The 21,327-nt window shown below is 40.7% G+C and overlaps 1 protein-coding gene across 1 annotated transcript in view; it reads left to right on the plus strand.

Annotated features, from left to right (window-relative positions):
- The window catches only part of LOC128641725 (uncharacterized), a 392,787-nt gene that overhangs the window by 45,344 nt on the left and 326,116 nt on the right, over nucleotides 1-21,327 (plus strand). Inside the window, exons 8-11 of the mRNA XM_053694250.1 lie at nucleotides 17,597-17,611; nucleotides 17,696-18,511; nucleotides 18,595-18,720; nucleotides 19,807-20,003. Coding sequence (XP_053550225.1) covers nucleotides 17,597-17,611; nucleotides 17,696-18,511; nucleotides 18,595-18,720; nucleotides 19,807-20,003 — 1,154 coding nt within the window. The remainder of the gene's footprint in view (nucleotides 1-17,596; nucleotides 17,612-17,695; nucleotides 18,512-18,594; nucleotides 18,721-19,806; nucleotides 20,004-21,327) is intronic.

Consider the following 21,327-nt stretch of genomic DNA (forward strand, 5'->3'; position numbering starts at 1 on the left):
CAGTGCTTACCCCCAGTCACCGGATGGTGTGTAATAGAAGCGGAATTAATTCTGAGATGTCCTTGTACTTAGTCCGTGGGAGGTTGTTTGTAGAAGAGTTGCGCTGTGTTGCAGTGGAAGAGAGGTTGAAGTCCGGTGTGTGAGAAACGCTTCAGTGGCTCAGATGAGATAGAAACTCAGAGGGAGACGGCAGCAAACACACTGCAGTATGAAATAAGTCTCTGTTGTAGCGTGCACGCTAAAAAGAAAAACTCGCCTCTGTAAAACTTTCTGTAGGCAAAATGAGCATATGAACCGGCAGTAAAAAATAAGTAATCCCAAGGTAGTAGCTGATTCAGTAATTGGAAGAAAAGCAGACTGGTTTGTTTTCTGAAAAAACACACAGCAAGTGGAAAAGAGGCACGCTTCAGAGCTAGTCTAGAAACTTAATAATTAAGCACCTGTCTGCAGTCAGCTGATGCCTTAAGTACAGGTAAGGCTGAAGTCAGGTGAATGGGAAAGGCATAGGTAAAACATGGAGCGGAATCCTTACATAAGGTGAATGGGAAAGGCATAGGTAAAACATGAAGCGGAATCCTTACATACGCCCCCCTTCAAGCAAGCCGATCCTCGGCTTGATGTTTAGGTCTAAGGGGATATCGTCTGTGGAAGCGAGAGATGAGTCTAGGTGCATCTATATTGGTATAAGGCTCCCAAGTGTCATCATCAGGTGAGTAGCCTTTCCATCTGACCAGATATTGTAAAACACCTTTATGCCGTCTGGAATCCAGGAGGTCTTGAATTTCATAAGTGTCCGGATCTAGGGGTACAGGTACAGGTGGTAAAATGGTTTTCACTGAAGGATCATCTGAAGCTGGTTTAAGAAGGGACACATGAAAGTAGGATGGATGGGTATAGAACTAGGAAGGTCCAGAGTAACTGCATTTGGGTTAACAACGTGAGTGATAGTGAACGGTCCGATATATAATCCTGCTAGTTTTTTACTGGGAACAGGGATTTTGATGTTTTTTGTCGAAAGCCAAACTTTATCGCCTATGGCATAAGATGGTGATGGTCGTCTGCGTAAGTCGTAGTATTTCTTCTGTGAGGTCTGAGCCTGTTGAATATTTGTTTTTAGGAAATGGAAGCTTTCAGCGAGCTTCTGTAGTAGATCATCTACAGAAGGAGAATTTGGGTTATCCGTTTGTTCCAGGGAGAAATGAGGATGAAAAGCATAGTTTGCAAAGAAGGGTGAAACTTTGGTGGATGAATTAACCGAGTTATTGTAGGCAAATTCGGCCAGATATAGGTATTGTGACCATTCATTTTGCTGATAAGAGCAATAACAGCGTAGATACTGCTCTAGCCATTGATTTAATTTCTCTGTTTGGCCATTTGTTTGTGGATGGAAGGCAGTACTTAGGCAATGATCAATTTTCAGTTGAGCAGAAAGACTTTTCCAGAATTTCGAGGTAAACTGAGTACCCCTATCAGTTGTTATGATGGAAGGAATTCCGTGATATCTGACAATCGAATTTAAGAAGAGTTGTGCTGTCTCACTGGAAGTGGGAAGTTTGTTAAAAGGGATAAAATGAGCCATTTTGGTCAGGATGTCTGTGACAACTAGAATGGTGTTGAAACCTGAACTGACAGGTAATTCAACTATGAAGTCCATGCCGAGATGCAACCAAGGTCTATCAGGTATTTGAATTGGAAGAAGATGTCCATATGGCTTGGCCCTTTCCTTTTTGGAAGTAATGCAGATGGAGCAGTTTGAGATATAGTTTTTAACAGATGTTTCCAAATTTGGCCACCAGTAGGATCTGCTGAGAAGTTCCTTTGTTTTCGTAATACCTGGATGTCCAAGGAGAGGTGGATCATGATGTTGTTTAATTAGAGCAGGTCTAAGAATCTCGGGGACATACAAGAGAGTCCCATGATAGTAGAGGTTGTTTCTACGAGATAGTTGGAGTTGAGGTAGCTGAGGATCTGACCGTAAAGCTGTTTGAAGTTGCGTCTTGAAAGTGGACAGTAGACCCAAAAATCTATCTGGGGGAATGATATAAGTAGATTCCTGAGTGTTTGGAGGTCTAGGGTCTTTCCTAGAAAGTGCGTCCACCTTTCCATTTTTAGAGCCGGGCCTGTAGATGATTTGATAGTTAAACCTGCTGAAGTATAGGCTCCATCTTACCTGTCGACTAGAGAGAGTTTTATTCCTCTGTAGGAACTCGAGATTACGGTGATCCGTGTAGATGATTATTGGTAAGACGGTGCCCTCTAGGAGATGCCTCCAATGTTCAAAGGCACGTTTTATCGCCAGGAGTTCCTTTTCTCCAACAGCATAGTTCATCTCAGGTGCAGAAAGAATTTTGGAATAGAAAGCTACTGGATGTAGTGGTTGGGATTACTGCGTCTTTGCGAGAGGACAGCTCCAAGGGCATAATCGGAGGAATCCACCTCCAAAATGAATTGGAGAGAAGGGTCAGGAAATTGAAGTATTGGAGCTGAGCAGAAGGAGTTTTTTAATGAGTTTAAAGCTTCAGTTGCCTTGGAGTTCCAGGTGAAAGGTGTACTGGAACTGGTGAGTACAGTGAGAGGTTTAGCAATTTGAGAGAAATTTTTAATAAACTTTCTATAATAGTTGCTAAACCCGAGGAAACGTTGTAGTTCCTTCCTATTTTTTGGTTGTGGCCAGTTTTTTACTGAATCGACTTTGTTAGCCTGCATTTGGATACCTTTTGGGCCAATGGAGTACCCCAAAAAATCTATTTCTTTGGTGTGGAATACACACTTTTCTAGCTTTGCATATAGCCTATGAACTTGGAGCCTGGAAAGTATCCAACTAGCATGTTTAACATGTTCTTCAAGCGTGTTTGAGTACACTAGAATGTCGTCCAGGTATACGACCACACAAGTATCAAGAAGATCGTGAAATACATCGTTAATAAAATACTGGAATGTGGCCGGGGCGTTAGTTAACCCGAACGGCATTACCAGGTACTCAAACAGGCCGTATCTTGTCCTAAAAGCGGTCAACCACTCATCCCCTTCTCTTATGCGGACAAGGTTATAAGCCCCTCTTAGATCTAATTTGGTGAAGATTTTGGCATTTTGGAGGCGTTCAATGAGTTCGGGGATGAGTGGTAGGGGATACCTGTTTTTTATCGTAATTTTATTGAGTTCCCCGAAGTCGATGATTGGTCGAAGGGAGTTATCTTTGTTTCTTACAAAGAAGAACCCGGCTGCTGCTGGAGAGACTGAAGGACGTATAAAACCTTTTTTTAAGTTTTCATCTAAATACGTCTTTAAATGATCAAGCTCAGGTTGGCAAAGAGGGTAGAGATGACCGTAGGGAGGAGTGGTACCAGGTTTGAGGTCGATCGGACAGTCATACGACCGATGAGGAGGTAGAGTATCAGCTTCCTTCTTACTGAATACGTCTGCAAACTTCTCATATACTTTAGGTATGTGTGGAGTTTCTGTCAAATGGAAGAGAACATAATGATTTAGACAGGTTTGCTGGCAATATGGTGAATCAAATTTTACTTCCAAAGAACTCCAATTGATCACAGGTTCGTGTAAACGAAGTCATTGCAACCCTAGTACAATGGGGAATAGAGGAGAGGTAATAACATCAAAGGTGATATATTCCTGATGTGAACCTAGGGTGAATACCAGAATGGGAATTGTATGCTGAGTAATAGGACCAGAAGAAATTTCAGACCCATCTACAACCCGTATAGAGACAGGAGACAATTTAGTGATGAGAGGTATTTTATTTTTTTCAACAATAGCTTTATCTATGTAATTCCCTTGGGCTCCTGTGTCAATTATAGCTTCTTTCGTCATGCGATTGCTGTCCCACTGTAAAGAGAGGGTTAAAGTACAGTGAATTGGTTTATCATGTTCAATCATTGAAGTCAAATGTAAGAGAGACTTACTATTTTTATTTTTACGTAGGGAGGGGCATTCGCGGATAGGATGGTTTGGACTTCCACAATACATACACAGTCCTTTTGATTTTCTTCTAAACCTTTCTTCAGAGGTCAATGGACCCCTCATAAAGCCTATATCCATAGGTTCAGGCACACTTGATGAAGAAGCAGTTGGAGGAGGATGGAATGATCTCTTGTAAGAAGAATCCCCAAATTGACGCTCTGACTTCCTTTCGCGAAGCCTTCTATCTATTTGCATTGAGAGCTTCATGAGGCCGTCTAAGGAGTCAGGGAGATCAGTTCGGGCTAGCTCATCTTTAACTGCTTCCGAGAGTCCTAGGCGAAATTGGTTTCTTAAGGCAATCACGTTCCATTGGGAGTCAATGGCATGTTATTTAAACTCCGTTATATAAACTTCAACAGGACGGTTGCCTTGCTTTAGTTTCCGCATCTTGCTTTCTGCAGTCAATTGTAAATTTGAGTCTGAATAAAGTTAATCCATGACTGCTAGAAAAGACTGTAGGGATGATAGAATAGGATCGTTGGTTTCAAAGAGCGTGTCTGCCCAGATTCGGGGTTCACCCCGTAGATAGGTAATCATTGTGAGCACTTTAATCTTATCATTAGGATATGTGAGTGGCTTAAGGTTGAAAGTGAGGAGGCAGGCATTCCTATATTGGCGATAGAGACTCCTATCACCATTGAACAAATCAGGTGCTGCAATCTGTGGTTCCACAATAGATTCAGCAGCTTTTGCTTTGGGAGGAGTTGTCTCTCTTATAACCTTAGTTAAAGTCTCATTTTCAACCTTTAGATCTCTAAGGCCTTGACTGAGTTCATCTACTCTTTTAGACAGGTTGTAAACGAATTGGGGCAATTCTGCTGGATCCATATTTTATAAGGCTTAATTATTCTGTAAGGATTTAGTAGAGAGTGAGGATGGATCACAACTGCAGAGTATGCAAAATAAATGATTTGTATCACTTTTGGCAAATGGACTATTGAACAGCAAAGACCAAGCTGCTTTCAGTGAAGTTGTTATTCTCAAGTAATTGAATTGCAGATCAGAAACTTGTCTGGCAACGAATGATGTAAAACACATATGCTGTTGAACGTCACAGCAGTAGTATAGACATAAACAAAGGCTGGATCAGAAGAAATATAAAAAATAAATCAATTTCTTAGTAGCAATCTTTAGAGTTCAGCTAGCTCCCAGTACGATAAATCTTGATAAAGAAAAGCAGAGTTCCAGAAAGCAGGTAGTGTTGCTATTAGTGCTGGAGTAAGATATAACAGTTCAGTGTGAAGTGTAACTCTCAGTTTTAGACACTGTTAGTTAGTTTGTCACATAACGGTATACACATGTGCTGATAGTCTTGCGGTCAGTAGAGTAGCAGGGAAAAGCAAAGTTCAATGTTTATTTGTACAGCACAGCTTAAAGTAACTACAGTGCTTACCCCCAGTCACCGGATGGTGTGTAATAGAAGCGGAATTAATTCTGAGATGTCCTTGTACTTAGTCCGTGGGAGGTTGTTTGTAGAAGAGTTGCGCTGTGTTGCAGTGGAAGAGAGGTTGAAGTCCGGTGTGTGAGAAACGCTTCAGTGGCTCAGATGAGATAGAAACTCAGAGGGAGATGGCAGCAAACACACTGCAGTATGAAATAAGTCTCTGTTGTAGCGTGCACGCTAAAAAGAAAAACTCGCCTCTGTAAAACTTTCTGTAGGCAAAATGAGCATATGAACCGGCAGTAAAAAATAAGTAATCCCAAGGTAGTAGCTGATTCAGTAATTGGAAGAAAAGCAGACTGGTTTGTTTTCTGAAAAAACACACAGCAAGTGGAAAAGAGACACGCTTCAGAGCTAGTCTAGAAACTTAATAATTAAGCACCTGTCTGCAGTCAGCTGATGCCTTAAGTACAGGTAAGGCTGAAGTCAGGTGAATGGGAAAGGCATAGGTAAAACATGGAGCGGAATCCTTACATAAGGTGAATGGGAAAGGCATAGGTAAAACATGAAGCGGAATCCTTACACATGGGGGATCTAAACCATTTACGGGGGGGGAAATCCCATGAAATAGAAGGTCACTCATGGACCACTGGTAATCTAATGAAAGAATATTGCATTGGTAGTTGGCGGTAATTATCTAGATATAGTAAAAAAGTAAGTAAGGGCACACCATGGTCCTTTGGGATATTCTGCAGTACATAGCTGAGTTGTCTAACTATTAATGGATGGGAGCTTTATATTAGAGTATTATGGTAGTAATATTTGTCCGCAATTGTGGGGAACATCTAATTAGCTAAGGAACATGAAATGGTAACGAAAGCAGGCTATTATAATATAAATGTACCAGATGAGAGTACCACATACAAATTTAAACATACAGTCGTCATATTAGTGGACTCTCATTTTTATGTTGAGCGTGTTGTCTTGAGAAGTAGCATACAGTAAGATAAATGCAAAACAGCCTCAGCAAGAAAACAATAAGTGTGTACATACAAGAAGTCCAGCGGGTTACATCTACTGCAAAACAAAGGTAACTGCAGAGACTTTTTGTGCATTAGTCCTGAAACCTATTCCTAGTCTCAAGATGAACAAGTGTTGCCTTCTCTCAACCAGGCAGCCCCTAGTAGTATTGAGTATCTGCGTTGCATTTGAAATAAGATTGAGCCATAGCAGTAGAGTTGGAGCTGCATCCGTGAGAGTTACCGTTGTCAAGTCTATCTGGGTTGACTGGGCTACAAACAGTCCTAGCAAGATACTAGTGAAGCGGTGGATAGTAAGATGGAATCTGGGAAAGTTCCAGGGAGTTACAGATCCCATGACCGCCAACTCCTAAAGCTTCAGATTCGGCAAGGAGCCAAGAGTAAAAATCGAGACGAGGGCGCTCCGTTCCAAGACTATGTCCCTTATTGTCTCCAACTCAGGTGTCAGTGTATCTGGTGTGAGATTGTATCAGGTCTCCGAGTAGCCGGCCGCATCCCCCCACAGAGACACCAGAGACAGATCGTCTCCCGAGGTAATATTGCTAGTCTTCACCAGTACTGCCTGTGTGTCAGCAAGCCGCACCACCATTGGTGGATGCTCAGTCTTAGATAGGTTTGCTACTATCTGGATACTGGCCAGCACATTTGGATCAGGCCCTTCCATGTTTAAATAGGGATCCTCCACATCCTACCCCCGGACCAGCCGCAAGAGATTACCAAAGTTACAGCTCATTCTCCGTTCCATATCAGCAAGAAGATTGCATACTGCTGAAGTGAGTTCCTCCTCGATTACCACAGCCATTCTTATGCTTGATCGTCTTGTGAGTCGAGTTAGGCGGTCTCCATGAGTGGTGATGGCAAGAACCGGTGCCTTATTGTATGTGTCTGCCTCTAGTCAGGGTGGAGGTATGTCCGGGTTGAGTGAGGGCCTCCTGTGTGTCTAGTCTGATCCGGGATGTGCCATGTGGGCTAGCTGGTCGTCGGGAGCTCAGGCTAATTAGTCAGCTGGATCCAGTGAAAAGCATCACGACTCTGATCTCCTAGTGTGGTCGGTAGTGTACAGGGATATTTGGAGTCAAGATGAGCTATATAAGCATCAATTTAATAGTGATTATTAGGCTTTGAACATGGAGCTAAGCAAAAGTGTGTCCTCTCCATATTGCGGAAAGCTCCGCCCCCTTCCAATTAGCGGCCTTCTAATTAGCAAAAATGAATGGCAAAGCCATGTGTGTCTGCTATTTCTGAGGAAAGAGGATCCCAGAGAAGCTTTTACAATAATTTGTGTCATGATTGCACAAGTGGTATTTCAGTGAGAAACCCAAAGTTTATTAAAAGTAAACACTTTTTTTTTATATAATCATATTTGGCAGTGAAATGATGGCATGAAATAAACCAAAATGGGGCTAGGGGGTCAATTTATCAAAGCATCAACTGAAAATACGTTTGAATTTCGCATCATATTTGTCGCGAGATTGATCCGCCGTAGTTATCAAAGCATCAAGATCAGCAAATGTTGACCTTTGTGACATAATATACGATCCTGACACAGATCAATGCTTGCATCATTACAGATGTTACGAATTCAGATTAAACTCTATTTGATCCTTTTCCCAATTTATCAAACATTTAACAGGTACGCTCGTGTCTATTTAAATACAGCGTACCTAGTTTCCAATCTGCCACCCTTGAGGTTGCGGATGCCATAGTACTCAATGGGAGTTTGAAAACAAAGAAAGCTTATGTTCGATGCTGCAAGAGAATGAATTATATTACATAATAAAAGAAAATTAGAAACTCTATTAAAATTGTATACCCTTTCTAAATCAAACAATATTATTGCTCCACATTTGGTGCACTAGTAGATATAGGAATAAAAATGAAATATACATTACTACTTATGGATTATGTTACAAATGTGTCTCTCATTACAAAGCTAGGGGATAATATTTCTACAAATTTGTTGAAAAGTAGTAACTTGTTGCTCTAATAGATATAGAGATAAAAATGAAATACAGAACTTAATATAACTAGCTTCCTTTTTATTTTTTGTGAAAAAGCTATGTGCACTATGTTAAAGCCATGTAATACACTAGAGAATTTCTCAACCACTTTTGATTGGAATATGCATAATCACATGATTTATGACATCAGCCAATCTGATTCAAATATACATTTTAAACTATCAATAACGAATCAAAATGCTCGATAATTGTGTCATTGATCATTCATCAGAACTCGTAAATGCGATTTGTTACATTGTGTATTATACTTTGAAAGTATGTACATGTGAATTTAGAATTAAAGATAAACATTGATGCTGACATTAAGACAATGATTTTAAAAATCGAATTGATGTTTGATTTAATATAATCTTAAGATGATAGCTCAACCTAACATTAAACTGTCATGATTCAGATATAGCAGAAATTAAAATCACCTCTTTACTGTCATGCTATTTTCAGTGTATTTCTTCCTTCTCTTGAATTTATTTTTCAGTAAGAAATGTCATCTTATATGCCAGCCCCTTTTTTAACACCTGTGAAGGGGTGGTTTTTAAAACTAGATTGCAATCAGGAGGGGTTACACAGGTACAGAGAGAAAACTGGCCCAGCTCTTAAAATATCCATTGATTTCAAATAAATACATATGATACTCACATGTTATATTTGCAATTATTCATGCTCAGAATAATAATACATTTACACTATATACATATGGTGGTGTAAATAAACACAGAGATATGAAAGACAACATTGTTTAGAACAAAAAAAATAATTTAGGGACATATAAATATGTTTGCAAAAGATTTCTGACATAACACACACACACACACACACATATATATATATATATATATATATATATATATATATATATATATATATATATATTTCTCCAACATTGGTGTGTCCGGTCCACGGCGTCATCCTTACTTGTGGGATATTCTCTTCCCCAACAGGAAATGGCAAAGAGTCCCAGCAAAGCTGGTCACATGATCCCTCCTAGGCTCCGCCCACCCCAGTCATTCTCTTTGCCGTTGCACAGGCAACATCTCCACGGAGATGGTTAAGAGTTTTTTGTAGTTTTATTCTTCTATCAAGTGTTTGTTATTTTAAAATAGTGCTGGTATGTACTATTTACTCTGAAACAGAAAAGGATGAAGATTTCTGTTTGTAAGAGGAAGATGATTTTTAGCAGACAGTAACTAAAATCGATTGCTGTTTCCACACAGGACTGTTGAGATGAAGTAACTTTAGTTGGGGGAAACAGTTAGCAGTCTTTTCTGCTTAAGGTATGACTAGCCATATTTCTAACAAGACCATGTAATGCTGGAAGGCTGTCATTTCCCCTCATGGGGACCGGTAAGCCATTTTCTTAGTTAAACATAAAAGAATAAAGGGCTTCAAAAAGGGCTTAAAAACTGGTAGACATTTTTCTGGGCTAAAACAATTGCTTTACTAGGCATATTATGCAGATTCTAACTAATTATTGGTATTATAATCTTGGGGAACGTTTAGAAAAACGGCAGGCACTGTGTTGGACACCTTTTTCAGATGGGGGCCTTTCTAGTTATAGACAGAGCCTCATTCTGGGACTGTATAGGGGTTAAATGTAAAAACGGCTCCGGTTCCGTTAATTTAAGGGTTAAAGCTCTGAAATTTGGTGTGCAATACTTTTAATGCTTTAAGACACTGTGGTGAAATTTTGGTGAATTTTGAACAATTCCTTCATACTTTTTCACATATTCAGTAATAAAGTGTTTTCAGTTTGAAATTTAAAGTGACAGTAACGGTTTTATTTTAAAACGTTTTTTGTGCTTTGTTGACAAGTTTAAGCCTGTTTAACATGTCTGTACCATCAGATAAGCTATGTTCTATATGTATGAAAGCCAATGTGTCTCCCCATTTAAATTTATGTGATAATTGTGCCATAGTGTCCAAACAAAGTAAGGACAGTAATGCAACAGATAATGATATTGCCCAAGATGATTCCTCAAATGAGGGGAGTAAACATGATACTACATCATCCCCTACTGTGTCTACACCAGTTATGCCCACACAGGAGGCCCCTAGTACATCTAGTGCGCCAATACTTATTACCATGCAACAATTAACGGCTGTAATGGATAACTCCATAGCAAATCTTTTATCCAAAATGCCTACTTATCAGAGAAAGCGCGATTGCTCTGTTTTAAACACTGAAGAGCAAGAGGACGCTGATGATAACTGTTCTGACATACCCTCACACCAATCTCAAGGGGCCATGAGGGAGGTTTTGTCTGATGGAGAAATTTCAGATTCAGGAAAAATTTCTCATCAAGCTGAACCTGATGTTGTGACATTTAAATTTAAATTAGAACATCTCCGCGCACTGCTTAAGGAGGTGTTATCTACTCTGGATGATTGTGACAATTTGGTCATTCCAGAGAAATTATGTAAGATGGACAAGTTCCTAGAGGTTCCGGTGCCCCCCGACGCTTTTCCTATACCCAAGCGGGTGGCGGACATAGTAAATAAAGAGTGGGAAAGGCCCGGCATACCTTTTGTTCCCCCCCCTATATTTAAGAAATTATTTCCTATAGTCAACCCCAGAAAGGACTTATGGCAGACAGTCCCCAAGGTCGAGGGGGCGGTTTCTACTCTAAACAAACGCACTACTATTCCTATCGAAGATAGTTGTGCTTTCAAAGATCCTATGGATAAGAAATTAGAGGGTTTGCTTAAAAAGATTTTTGTACAGCAAGGTTACCTTCTACAACCAATTTCATGCATTGTTCCTGTCACTACGGCAGCGTGTTTCTGGTTCGAGGAACTAGAAAAGTCGCTCAGTAAAGAATCTTCGTATGAGGAGGTTATGGACAGAGTTCAAGCACTTAAATTGGCTAACTCTTTTGTTTTAGATGCCGCTTTGCAATTAGCTAGATTAGCGGCGAAAAATTCAGGGTTTGCTGTCGTGGCGCGCAGAGTGCTTTGGCTAAAGTCTTGGTCAGCGGATGTGTCTTCCAAGACAAAATTGCTTAACATTCCTTTCAAAGGTAAAACATTATTTGGACCTGATTTGAAAGAGATTATTTCAGACATCACTGGGGGAAAGGGCCACACCCTCCCACAGGATAGGTCTTTTAAGGCTAATAATAAGCCTAATTTTCGTCCCTTTCGCAGAAACGGACCAGTCTCTAATTCTGTATCCTCTAAGCAAGAGGGTAATACTTCACAACCCAAACCAGCCTGGAAACCAATGCAAGGCTGGAACAAGGGTAAGCAGGCCAAGAAGCCTACCACTGCTACCAAAACAGCATGAAGGGATAGCCCCCGATCCGGGACCGGATCTAGTGGGGGGCAGGCTTTCTCTCTTTGCTCAGGCTTGGGCAAGAGATGTTCAGGATCCTTGGGCGCTAGAAATAGTTTCTCAAGGTTATCTCCTGGAATTCAAGGAACTACCCCCAAGGGGAAGGTTCCACAGGTCTCAATTATCTTCAAACCAAATAAAGAGACAGGCATTCTTACATTGTGTAGAAGACCTGTTAAAGATGGGACTGATACATCCAGTTCCAATAAGAGAACAAGGAATGGGATTTTATTCCAATCTGTTCATAGTTCCCAAAAAAGAGGGAACATTCAGACCAATTTTGGATGTAAAGATCCTAAACAAATTTCTCAGGGTACCATCGTTCAAAATGGAAACTATTCGAACGATCCTACCTACTATCCAGGAAAATCAATTTATGACTACCGTGGATTTAAAGGATGCGTACCTACATATTCCTATCCACAAGGAACATCATCAGTTCCTAAGGTTCGCTTTTCTGGACAAGCATTACCAGTTTATGACACTTCCATTTGGATTAGCCACTGCTCCAAGGATTTTCACAAAGGTACTAGGGTCCCTTCTAGCGGTTCTAAGACCAAGGGGCATTGCAGTAGTACCTTACTTGGACGACATCCTGATTCAAGCGTCGTCCCTGTCAAAAGCAAAGGCTCATACGGACATCATCCTAGCCTTTCTCAGATCTCACGGATGGAAGGTGAACAAAGAAAAAAGTTCTCTGTCCCCGTCAACAAGAGTTCCCTTCTTGGGAACAATAATAGATTCCTTAGAAATGAGGATTTTTCTGACAGAGGTCAGAAAATCAAAACTTCTAAGCTCTTGTCAAGTACTTCATTCTGTTCCTCGTCCTTCCATAGCGCAGTGCATGGAAGTAATAGGATTGATGGTTGCAACAATGGACATAGTTCCTTTTGCACGAATTCATCTAAGACCATTACAACTGTGCATGCTCAGACAGTGGAATGGGGATTATACAGACTTGTCTCCGACGATTCAAGTAGATCAAAAGACCAGAGATTCACTCCGTTGGTGGCTGACCCTGGACAATCTGTCACAGGGAATGAGCTTCCGCAGACCAGAGTGGGTCATTGTCACGACCGACGCCAGCCTAGTGGGCTGGGGCGCGGTCTGGGAATCCCTGAAAGCTCAGGGTCTATGGTCTCGGGAAGAGTCTCTTCTCCCGATAAACATTCTGGAACTGAGAGCGATATTCAATGCTCTCAGAGCTTGGCCTCAACTAGCAAAGGCCAAATTCATAAGGTTTCAGTCAGACAACATGACGACCGTTGCATATATCAATTATCAGGGGGGAACAAGGACTTCCCTGGCGATGAGAGAAGTGACCAAGATAATTCAATGGGCGGAGGATCACTCCTGCCACTTGTCTGCGATCCACATCCCAGGAGTGGAAAATTGGGAAGCGGATTTTCTGAGTCGTCAGACATTCCATCCGGGGGAGTGGGAACTCCATCCGGAAATCTTTGCCCAAATAACTCAATTATGGGGCATTCCAGACATGGATCTGATGGCGTCTCGTCAGAACTTCAAGGTTCCTTGCTACGGGTCCAGATCCAGGGATCCCAAGGCGACCCTAGTAGATGCACTAGTAGCACCTTGGACCTTCAACCTAGCTTATGTATTCCCACCGTTTCCTCTCATCCCCAGGCTGGTAGCCAGGATCAATCAGGAGAGGGCCTCAGTGATCTTGATAGCTCCTGCGTGGCCACGCAGGACTTGGTATGCAGACCTGGTGAATATGTCATCGGCTCCACCATGGAAGCTACCTTTGAGACAGGACCTTCTTGTTCAGGGTCCATTCGAACATCCGAATCTGGTTTCCCTCCAACTGACGGCTTGGAGATTGAACGCTTGATTTTATCAAAGCGTGGGTTTTCAGATTCTGTAATAGATACTCTGATTCAGGCTAGAAAGCCTGTAACTAGAAAAATTTACCATAAAATATGGAAAAAATATATCTGTTGGTGTGAATCTAAAGGATTCCCATGGAACAAGATAAAAATTCCTAAGATTCTATCCTTTCTACAAGAAGGTTTGGAGAAAGGATTATCTGCAAGTTCTCTGAAGGGACAGATCTCTGCTTTATCTGTTTTACTTCACAAAAGACTGGCAGCTGTGCCAGATGTTCAAGCATTTGTTCAGGCTCTGGTTAGGATCAAGCCTGTTTACAGACCTTTGACTCCTCCCTGGAGTCTAAATCTAGTTCTTTCAGTTCTTCAAGGGGTTCCGTTTGAACCCTTACATTCCGTAGATATTAAGTTATTATCTTGGAAAGTTTTGTTTTTGGTTGCAATTTCTTCTGCTAGAAGAGTTTCAGAGTTATCTGCTCTGCAGTGTTCTCCGCCCTATCTGGTGTTCCATGCAGATAAGGTGGTTTTGCGTACTAAGCCTGGTTTTCTTCCAACAAAAATATTAACCAGGAGATAGTTGTACCTTCTTTGTGTCCGAATCCAGTTTCAAAGAAGGAACGTTTGTTACACAATTTGGACGTAGTCCGTGCTCTAAAATTCTATTTAGAGGCTACTAAAGATTTCAGACAAACATCTTCCTTGTTTGTTGTTTATTCTGGTAAAAGGAGAGGTCAAAAAGCGACTTCTACCTCTCTTTCCTTTTGGCTTAAAAGCATTATCCGATTGGCTTATGAGACTGCCGGACGGCAGCCTCCTGAAAGAATCACAGCTCACTCCACTAGGGCTGTGGCTTCCACATGGGCCTTCAAGAACGAGGCTTCTGTTGACCAGATATGTAAGGCAGCGACTTGGTCTTCACTGCACACTTTTGCCAAATTTTAAGAATTTGATACTTTTGCTTCTTCGGAGGCTATTTTTGGGAGAAAGGTTTTGCAAGCCGTGGTGCCTTCCATTTAGGTGACCTGATTTGCTCCCTCCCTTCATCCGTGTCCTAAAGCTTTGGTATTGGTTCCCACAAGTAAGGATGACGCCGTGGACCGGACACACCAATGTTGGAGAAAACAGAATTTATGCTTACCTGATAAATTACTTTCTCCAACGGTGTGTCCGGTCCACGGCCCGCCCTGGTTTTTTAATCAGGTCTGATGAATTATTTTCTCTAACTACAGTCACCACGGTATCATATGGTTTCTCCTATATATATTTCCTCCTGTCCGTCGGTCGAATGACTGGGGTGGGCGGAGCCTAGGAGGGATCATGTGACCAGCTTTGCTGGGACTCTTTGCCATTTCCTGTTGGGGAAGAGAATATCCCACAAGTAAGGATGACGCCGTGGACCGGACATACCGTTGGAGAAAGTAATTTATCAGGTAAGCATAAATTCTGTTATATACACACAAGTATGTGCAAATATATATGTACAAATTCTAGCATTAATAATCATTTATAAAAATAAAATTTGAGATAAAAGCATATCATGACTTCTAGAAATACAAATACACATTAATTTATGTGAAAAGTATCATATAACAATAAGTTATCTCAGAGATATTGTTTGTTGAGGTATAAATGTAGCAATTTCTTGGACATTAACAGTTGAAAAATATAAGATTAGCTTTAGAGAAATGTGCTTGTTCATGGACAGTAATGAAATGGTATAAATAAATTTGGGAAAAACCTGAATAACCGCGTCATCGATGACTGTTAGTTAACAACAATCCGATGCTCTTTGCACTTTACTTAATGCGCGTGTTTTTGATGACTTTTTTGATAAATAAAGGGATCATATTCAGATCTGCAGCAGCGATGTCTGGCAAGCGTATTGACACTGGTGAATGCACTGAGATCAACGCTTTGATAAATTGACTCCTAGATCAATCCCTTGGATTGTCTACTTAAAAATATATATATAGCGTGGGGCTTCCTCAGGGACAATCTTTGCACTTGACCTTGTGGGAGACCAGATGGGCAACTGGTCTTCAGCTGTACAAACCACTTTTGACACATTATAAATACTTCTTATAAGACTCCTCTAAAAACTACCCACATAATTGCTTGGGAAGCGGAGTTGAGACAAGAGTAATCCCCTAAACAATGGGCTCAAGCAATCATAGCGACCAAGACAGCCATACACTGTGTGACCATGTTTGAACAATATTTCAAACACCTGACCAGGTGGCATTTGGTCCCCACTAAACTGCAAAAAATCTATCCTACCCACTCCCCACTATGTTGGAGGAACTGTGGGGAACCGGGAACGCCCCTCCATATCTGGTGGACCTCCCCACTTCTTAGATCCTTTTGGGATTAAACCCGACAACTATGCACCAATCTACATCTACCTGCCCCTACACAACCAAGCATAGCTCTCCTACATCTAGACATCACCACTCTACCCAAACACAAACAATTCTTGATAATCTATATCCTGATCTCTGCTAAGCTCATGATAGCAAGAAACTACAAAGGTGAATCCTCCAAAATGGCAAGGTGTGGTAGATAAGTTAAACTACTTTAAATCAATGGAAGAGGGTGTTTTCAGGACCAAAAAACAAATAAACATGTACTGCCTAGTCTGAGAACCCTGGGAATCTTACCAACAAACCCATTTACACTAGCGAGTTGACTGCCTTCACCATAGGTTTTGACAATCCTTAATTCCTTGGCCATCTTATAGTTCACCTGTCCTCATCCCCATCCTTCCTAGTCCATACCCCCTGATTCCTTATATTGGGATGCAGAATGGAAGAAACAAACTACCTGAGTAAACCTCCATTTGAGGAGGAACACAGTTTCAGACTACTTCATACTAGAGAACACTCATAACTCAATAACACATACTGTTACCTCACTTTCCATTGCATTTTGCTCTAACTAGCAGTTGTTACTTAAGAAGTTGTCTAGAGAAAGTAAAGGCCAACTGTGGCCTATGTTCTAATAATAATATTTGTTTTGATACTTGCTTTGTTAAGTTGAATAGAAAAATAGGAGGTCATTATGTATAGATGTTACATTAAGGATATGGACACTATTTAATTCTACCAACCATCTGGAACCTGAACACATTTATGGACCTTTGTTGCCAGGAGCTCATCAGTCTGGAAGTACATAAATGTATTTTATGTGTTTTCAGGACCTAGTATCCTTGTAATTATTTAATAGGATATACCTTATCTGTTCAAACCTCAATAAAAAGATTCAAATAAAAAAATGAAAAAAAGAAATGTGTGTGTGTATATATATATATATATATATATATATAGTTTTGACAGGTAAAAGAAACCAAGGGAGCGATTTATGAAATGTCTGTCCGACATAATCCGCTCAGCGGATCATGTACAACAGACCGCTGAATGCTGACAGCCCCCTGCAGATTCACGGCCAAGCGGCCGCTAGCAGGGGATATCAATCAGCACAATTTTATGAGATGATGTCCTCAGAGGCTGCAAACCAGTTAAGGAGCAGCAGTCTTAAGACCGCTGCTTCTTAACTGCTGTTTCCGGTGAGCCTGAAGGCTCGTGTGGAAACAGGGGCATCAGGGGCCATTCGGCCCTTGATAAATTGGCCCCTAGGGCTCTATTTCTGTTTAAATGGAGTTATAGCAAAAATGTTAACAATTATCAGATATTTTGGGCACGTTCTCTGAAAAAAAGCAAAAAGAAGCGTCAGAGACTATGGAACCTTAAGGGGTTAAATAAAGAATTGAATTTGACAACATTTTGTAAAGGATATAAAGATGTGTAACAAGTTATGGAATTCTTAATTTGTTGCATATGAGTGCGATCTATAATTTCAAGGTGTTTTGCTATTGATAAATAAACATTTACTACAATATTACTTAAACTGAAAAAAATTGATGCTTGCTATAAGTTTTTAATTTAAAAAATGTATTTAACTAATTTAGTTATTTTCTCTCTCTCTTGTTTTTCTTTTATATACAGATTTGAATTTAAAAGGTAAGCATGACCTTATATAATATGTGTTCCACCCTAAAACAAACAGCAATTGTCAATTATATTTACATTGTGTGTCACTTACAGGTAATTGTTCGAACGCTCAGTGTGACCCTAATGCATCCTGTGAGGAGTTTGGAGGTTATAAGGAGTGCACATGTAAACAAGGATTTGAAGGAAATGGAGTATATTGTTATGATATTAATGAATGTAATGATTACTGGATACACCAATGTGATACTTGTAAAAACACAATAGGATCTTACAACTGTTCCTGCTGGAGTGGATTTACCTACACACAAGAGTGGGGTTGTGTTGACATTGATGAGTGCGCAAATCCAGACCTCAATGACTGCCACCCATTGGCTGTTTGCACAAATCGCCATGAGGGTTACAGCTGCACCTGTCCAAATGGATATACAGGAGATGGAAAATACTGTGAAATAAATCAATGTGTACAAAATGATCCATGCAGTGTAAATGTTGATTGCAATAAAATTAATGGATCATATACCTGTATTGATCCATGTTCTGATTACACAGTGCTTCATGACCCTTGGCGGAGTGTAAATAATACAAAGACTTATAATGATTACGGTCAAAATCAGAACTGGTTTCACTGTGATTATGATATTCAAGGCTGGTATAGATTTAAGGGAGAAAATAATCAGCAAATGCCGGAATACTGTGTACCAGAATTAAGTTGTGGAACTCACAGTCCTATGTGGCTAAATGGCAAGCACCCGTCACTAGCAGATGGCATTGTGAATATTACTGCATGTGCACACTGGGGAGGGAGTTGCTGTTTCTGGTCATCTACTGTTTCAGTAAAAGCTTGTCCTGGTGCATTTTATGTTTATAAACTGGAAAGAGCTCCAACGTGTTATCTGGCCTATTGTATTGGTAAGTATTTACATATTGCGTTGTCACAGATTATATACAAATGCATAACAAAGTCACAACGCTTATGAAATTGTATTTCTTAGAACCTAATTTTAGTTGCTCTGGTGTTGACTGTGCTTCTGATGAAGAATGCAAGAAAGTTGCTGGAGTCTCAGAATGTCATTGCAAAGATGTATCAAACAATGGGCTGGAACCAAGCAGTATCGAAAGTATGGAGTAAATTATTTTTTTTAATATATTTTAATGTTACTGAATGCATTTCTGTTAAAGGGACAGTAATGTCAAAATTAAACATAAACGGATTCTGCTTTCTTCCCGCAATGTTTTCGGCTCGCCGGATACATAAGTTATGAAGCAGCAGTCTTACGACCGATGCTCCTTAACTCGTCTGTCACCTCTGAGGTAGCGGACCACAATCATCCCGATTGATACAATCGGGATGATTGACACCCCCTGCTAGCGGCTGATTGGCCACAAATGTGCAAGGGCAGCATTGCACAAGCATTTCACAATAAATGCTTGTGCAATGATAAATGCCAACATTTCGGCATTAAGCGAATACAGTGGATCATGTCTGTCCGAAATTTAATAAATCTACCCCAAAGCATTCAATTTAAACCAACTTTCTAATTTACTTCTATTATCAATGTTGCTTTGTTCTCTTGGTATCATCTGTTAAACAGTAATCCTAGGTGAACCTTAGCGTCCTTAGCCATCAGGCAGCAGTGTTTGCAACAATGTTTATAGCAATGTTATATATAGTAGCAAACTCTGCTGCTGTAGAGTGTCTGTAGCATTCTATGGCAGCAGTGGTTGATTGACACCTCCCTGCTGGCGGGCAATTGGCTGCAAGTCTGCAGGGGGCAGCATTGCACCAGCAGCTCTTGTGAGCTGCTGGTGCAATGCTGAATACGGAGAGAGCGTATTGCTCTCCACATTCAGCGAGGTCTTGTGGACCTGATCCGTACTGTCGGATCAGGTCTGCAAGACCTTTGATACATAGGCCTCTATGTATCACATTTCTATAAATATTGTTGCAAACAGTGCTGCCAGATGGCTAAGGACACGTGCACGCTCCTAAGCTCATCTAGGATTACTGTTTAACAAAGGATACCAAGAGAACTAAGCAAAATTTATTAAAGTGGTTATTTGGAAATTTGTTTATAATATTATGTTCTATCCAATCCCTTTAAGTTTAATTTTAACTTTACTGTCCCTTTAATCTAATATATTCATAAAGTTGTGGCTTTGATGTAAAGTACCTCACTTGTATTTCTTCTGTTTATTTTTTTCAGGTTACTTTTCACTAACATGTAAGCTTAACCAGATAAAGTTATCCTTTAGCAAGTGTCAGATGGAGAGCTTGGGTTATGACACCTCAGCAATGTATCTAAATGAAAGCAACTGTACAAGTTTCATTGAAAGGTCAGATAAAGCTTATGTCACCCTTGTCACATTGCCGAAAGCTGGGTCCTGTGGAGCGAAGCATTCTGTAAGTATAACGACATGTAAATAACAGTATTATAATTATTATTATTAAAAACAACAACACCTTCAGTTTCCGCATAACAATTTTAGACAACACTCTTGAGCTGTATCCTTGGTTTAAGTCACACACCTTGCTGTGAATTTGTTATTGTATTCTACCATTTGCAGCTGCTCCTTAGCTTTTCTGAGTGTCAGTCTACCTCTGAGAGCTACTGCTGATCCAACTTGTGACAATCTCATACGGAAAACTGTGACACTACTGGCCATAATGTGAGTCCCCCACAACTTGTGACAATCTCATACGGAAAACTGTGACACTACTGGCCATAATGTGAGTCCCCCACAACTTGTGACAATCTCATATGGAAAACTGTGACACTACTGGCCATAATGTGAGTCCCCCACAACTTGTGACAATCTCATACGGAAAACTGTGACACTACTGGCCATAATGTGAGTCCCCCACAACTTGTGACAATCTCATACGGAAAACTGTGACACTACTGGCCATAATGTGAGTCCCCCACAACTTGTGACAATCTCATACGGAAAACTGTGACACTACTGGCCATAATGTGAGTCCCCCACAACTTGTGACAATTTCATACGGAAAACTGTGACACTACTGGCCATAATGTGAGTCCCCCACAACTTGTGACAATTTCATACGGAAAACTGTGACACTACTGGCCATAATGTGAGTCCCCCACAACTTGTGACAATCTCATACGGAAAACTGTGACACTACTGGCTATAATGTGAGTCCCCCATAACTTGTGACAATCTCATACGGAAAACTGTGACACTACTGGCCATAATGTGAGTCCCCCACAACTTGTGACAATCTCATACGGAAAACTGTGACACTACTGGCCATAATGTGAGTCCCCCACAACTTGTGACAATCTCATACGGAAAACTGTGACACTACTGGCCATAATGTGAGTCCCCCACAACTTGTGACAATCTCATACGGAAAACTGTGACACTACTGGCCATAATGTGAGTCCCCCACAACTTGTGACAATCTCATACGGAAAACTGTGACACTACTGGCCATAATGTGAGTCCCCCACAACTTGTGACAATTTCATACAGAAAACTGTGACACTACTGGCCATAATGTGAGTCCCCCACAACTTGTGACAATTTCATACGGAAAACTGTGACACTACTGGCCATAATGTGAGTCCCCCACAACTTGTGACAATCTCATACCGAAAACTGTGACACTACTGGCTATAATGTGAGTCCCCCATAACTTGTGACAATCTCATACGAAAAACTGTGACACTACTGGCCATATTTTTTTTATGTCTTTCACCTAG

This window comes from Bombina bombina, chromosome 11, assembly GCF_027579735.1.
Source record: "Bombina bombina isolate aBomBom1 chromosome 11, aBomBom1.pri, whole genome shotgun sequence".
Taxonomy (NCBI): Eukaryota; Metazoa; Chordata; class Amphibia; order Anura; family Bombinatoridae; genus Bombina; species Bombina bombina.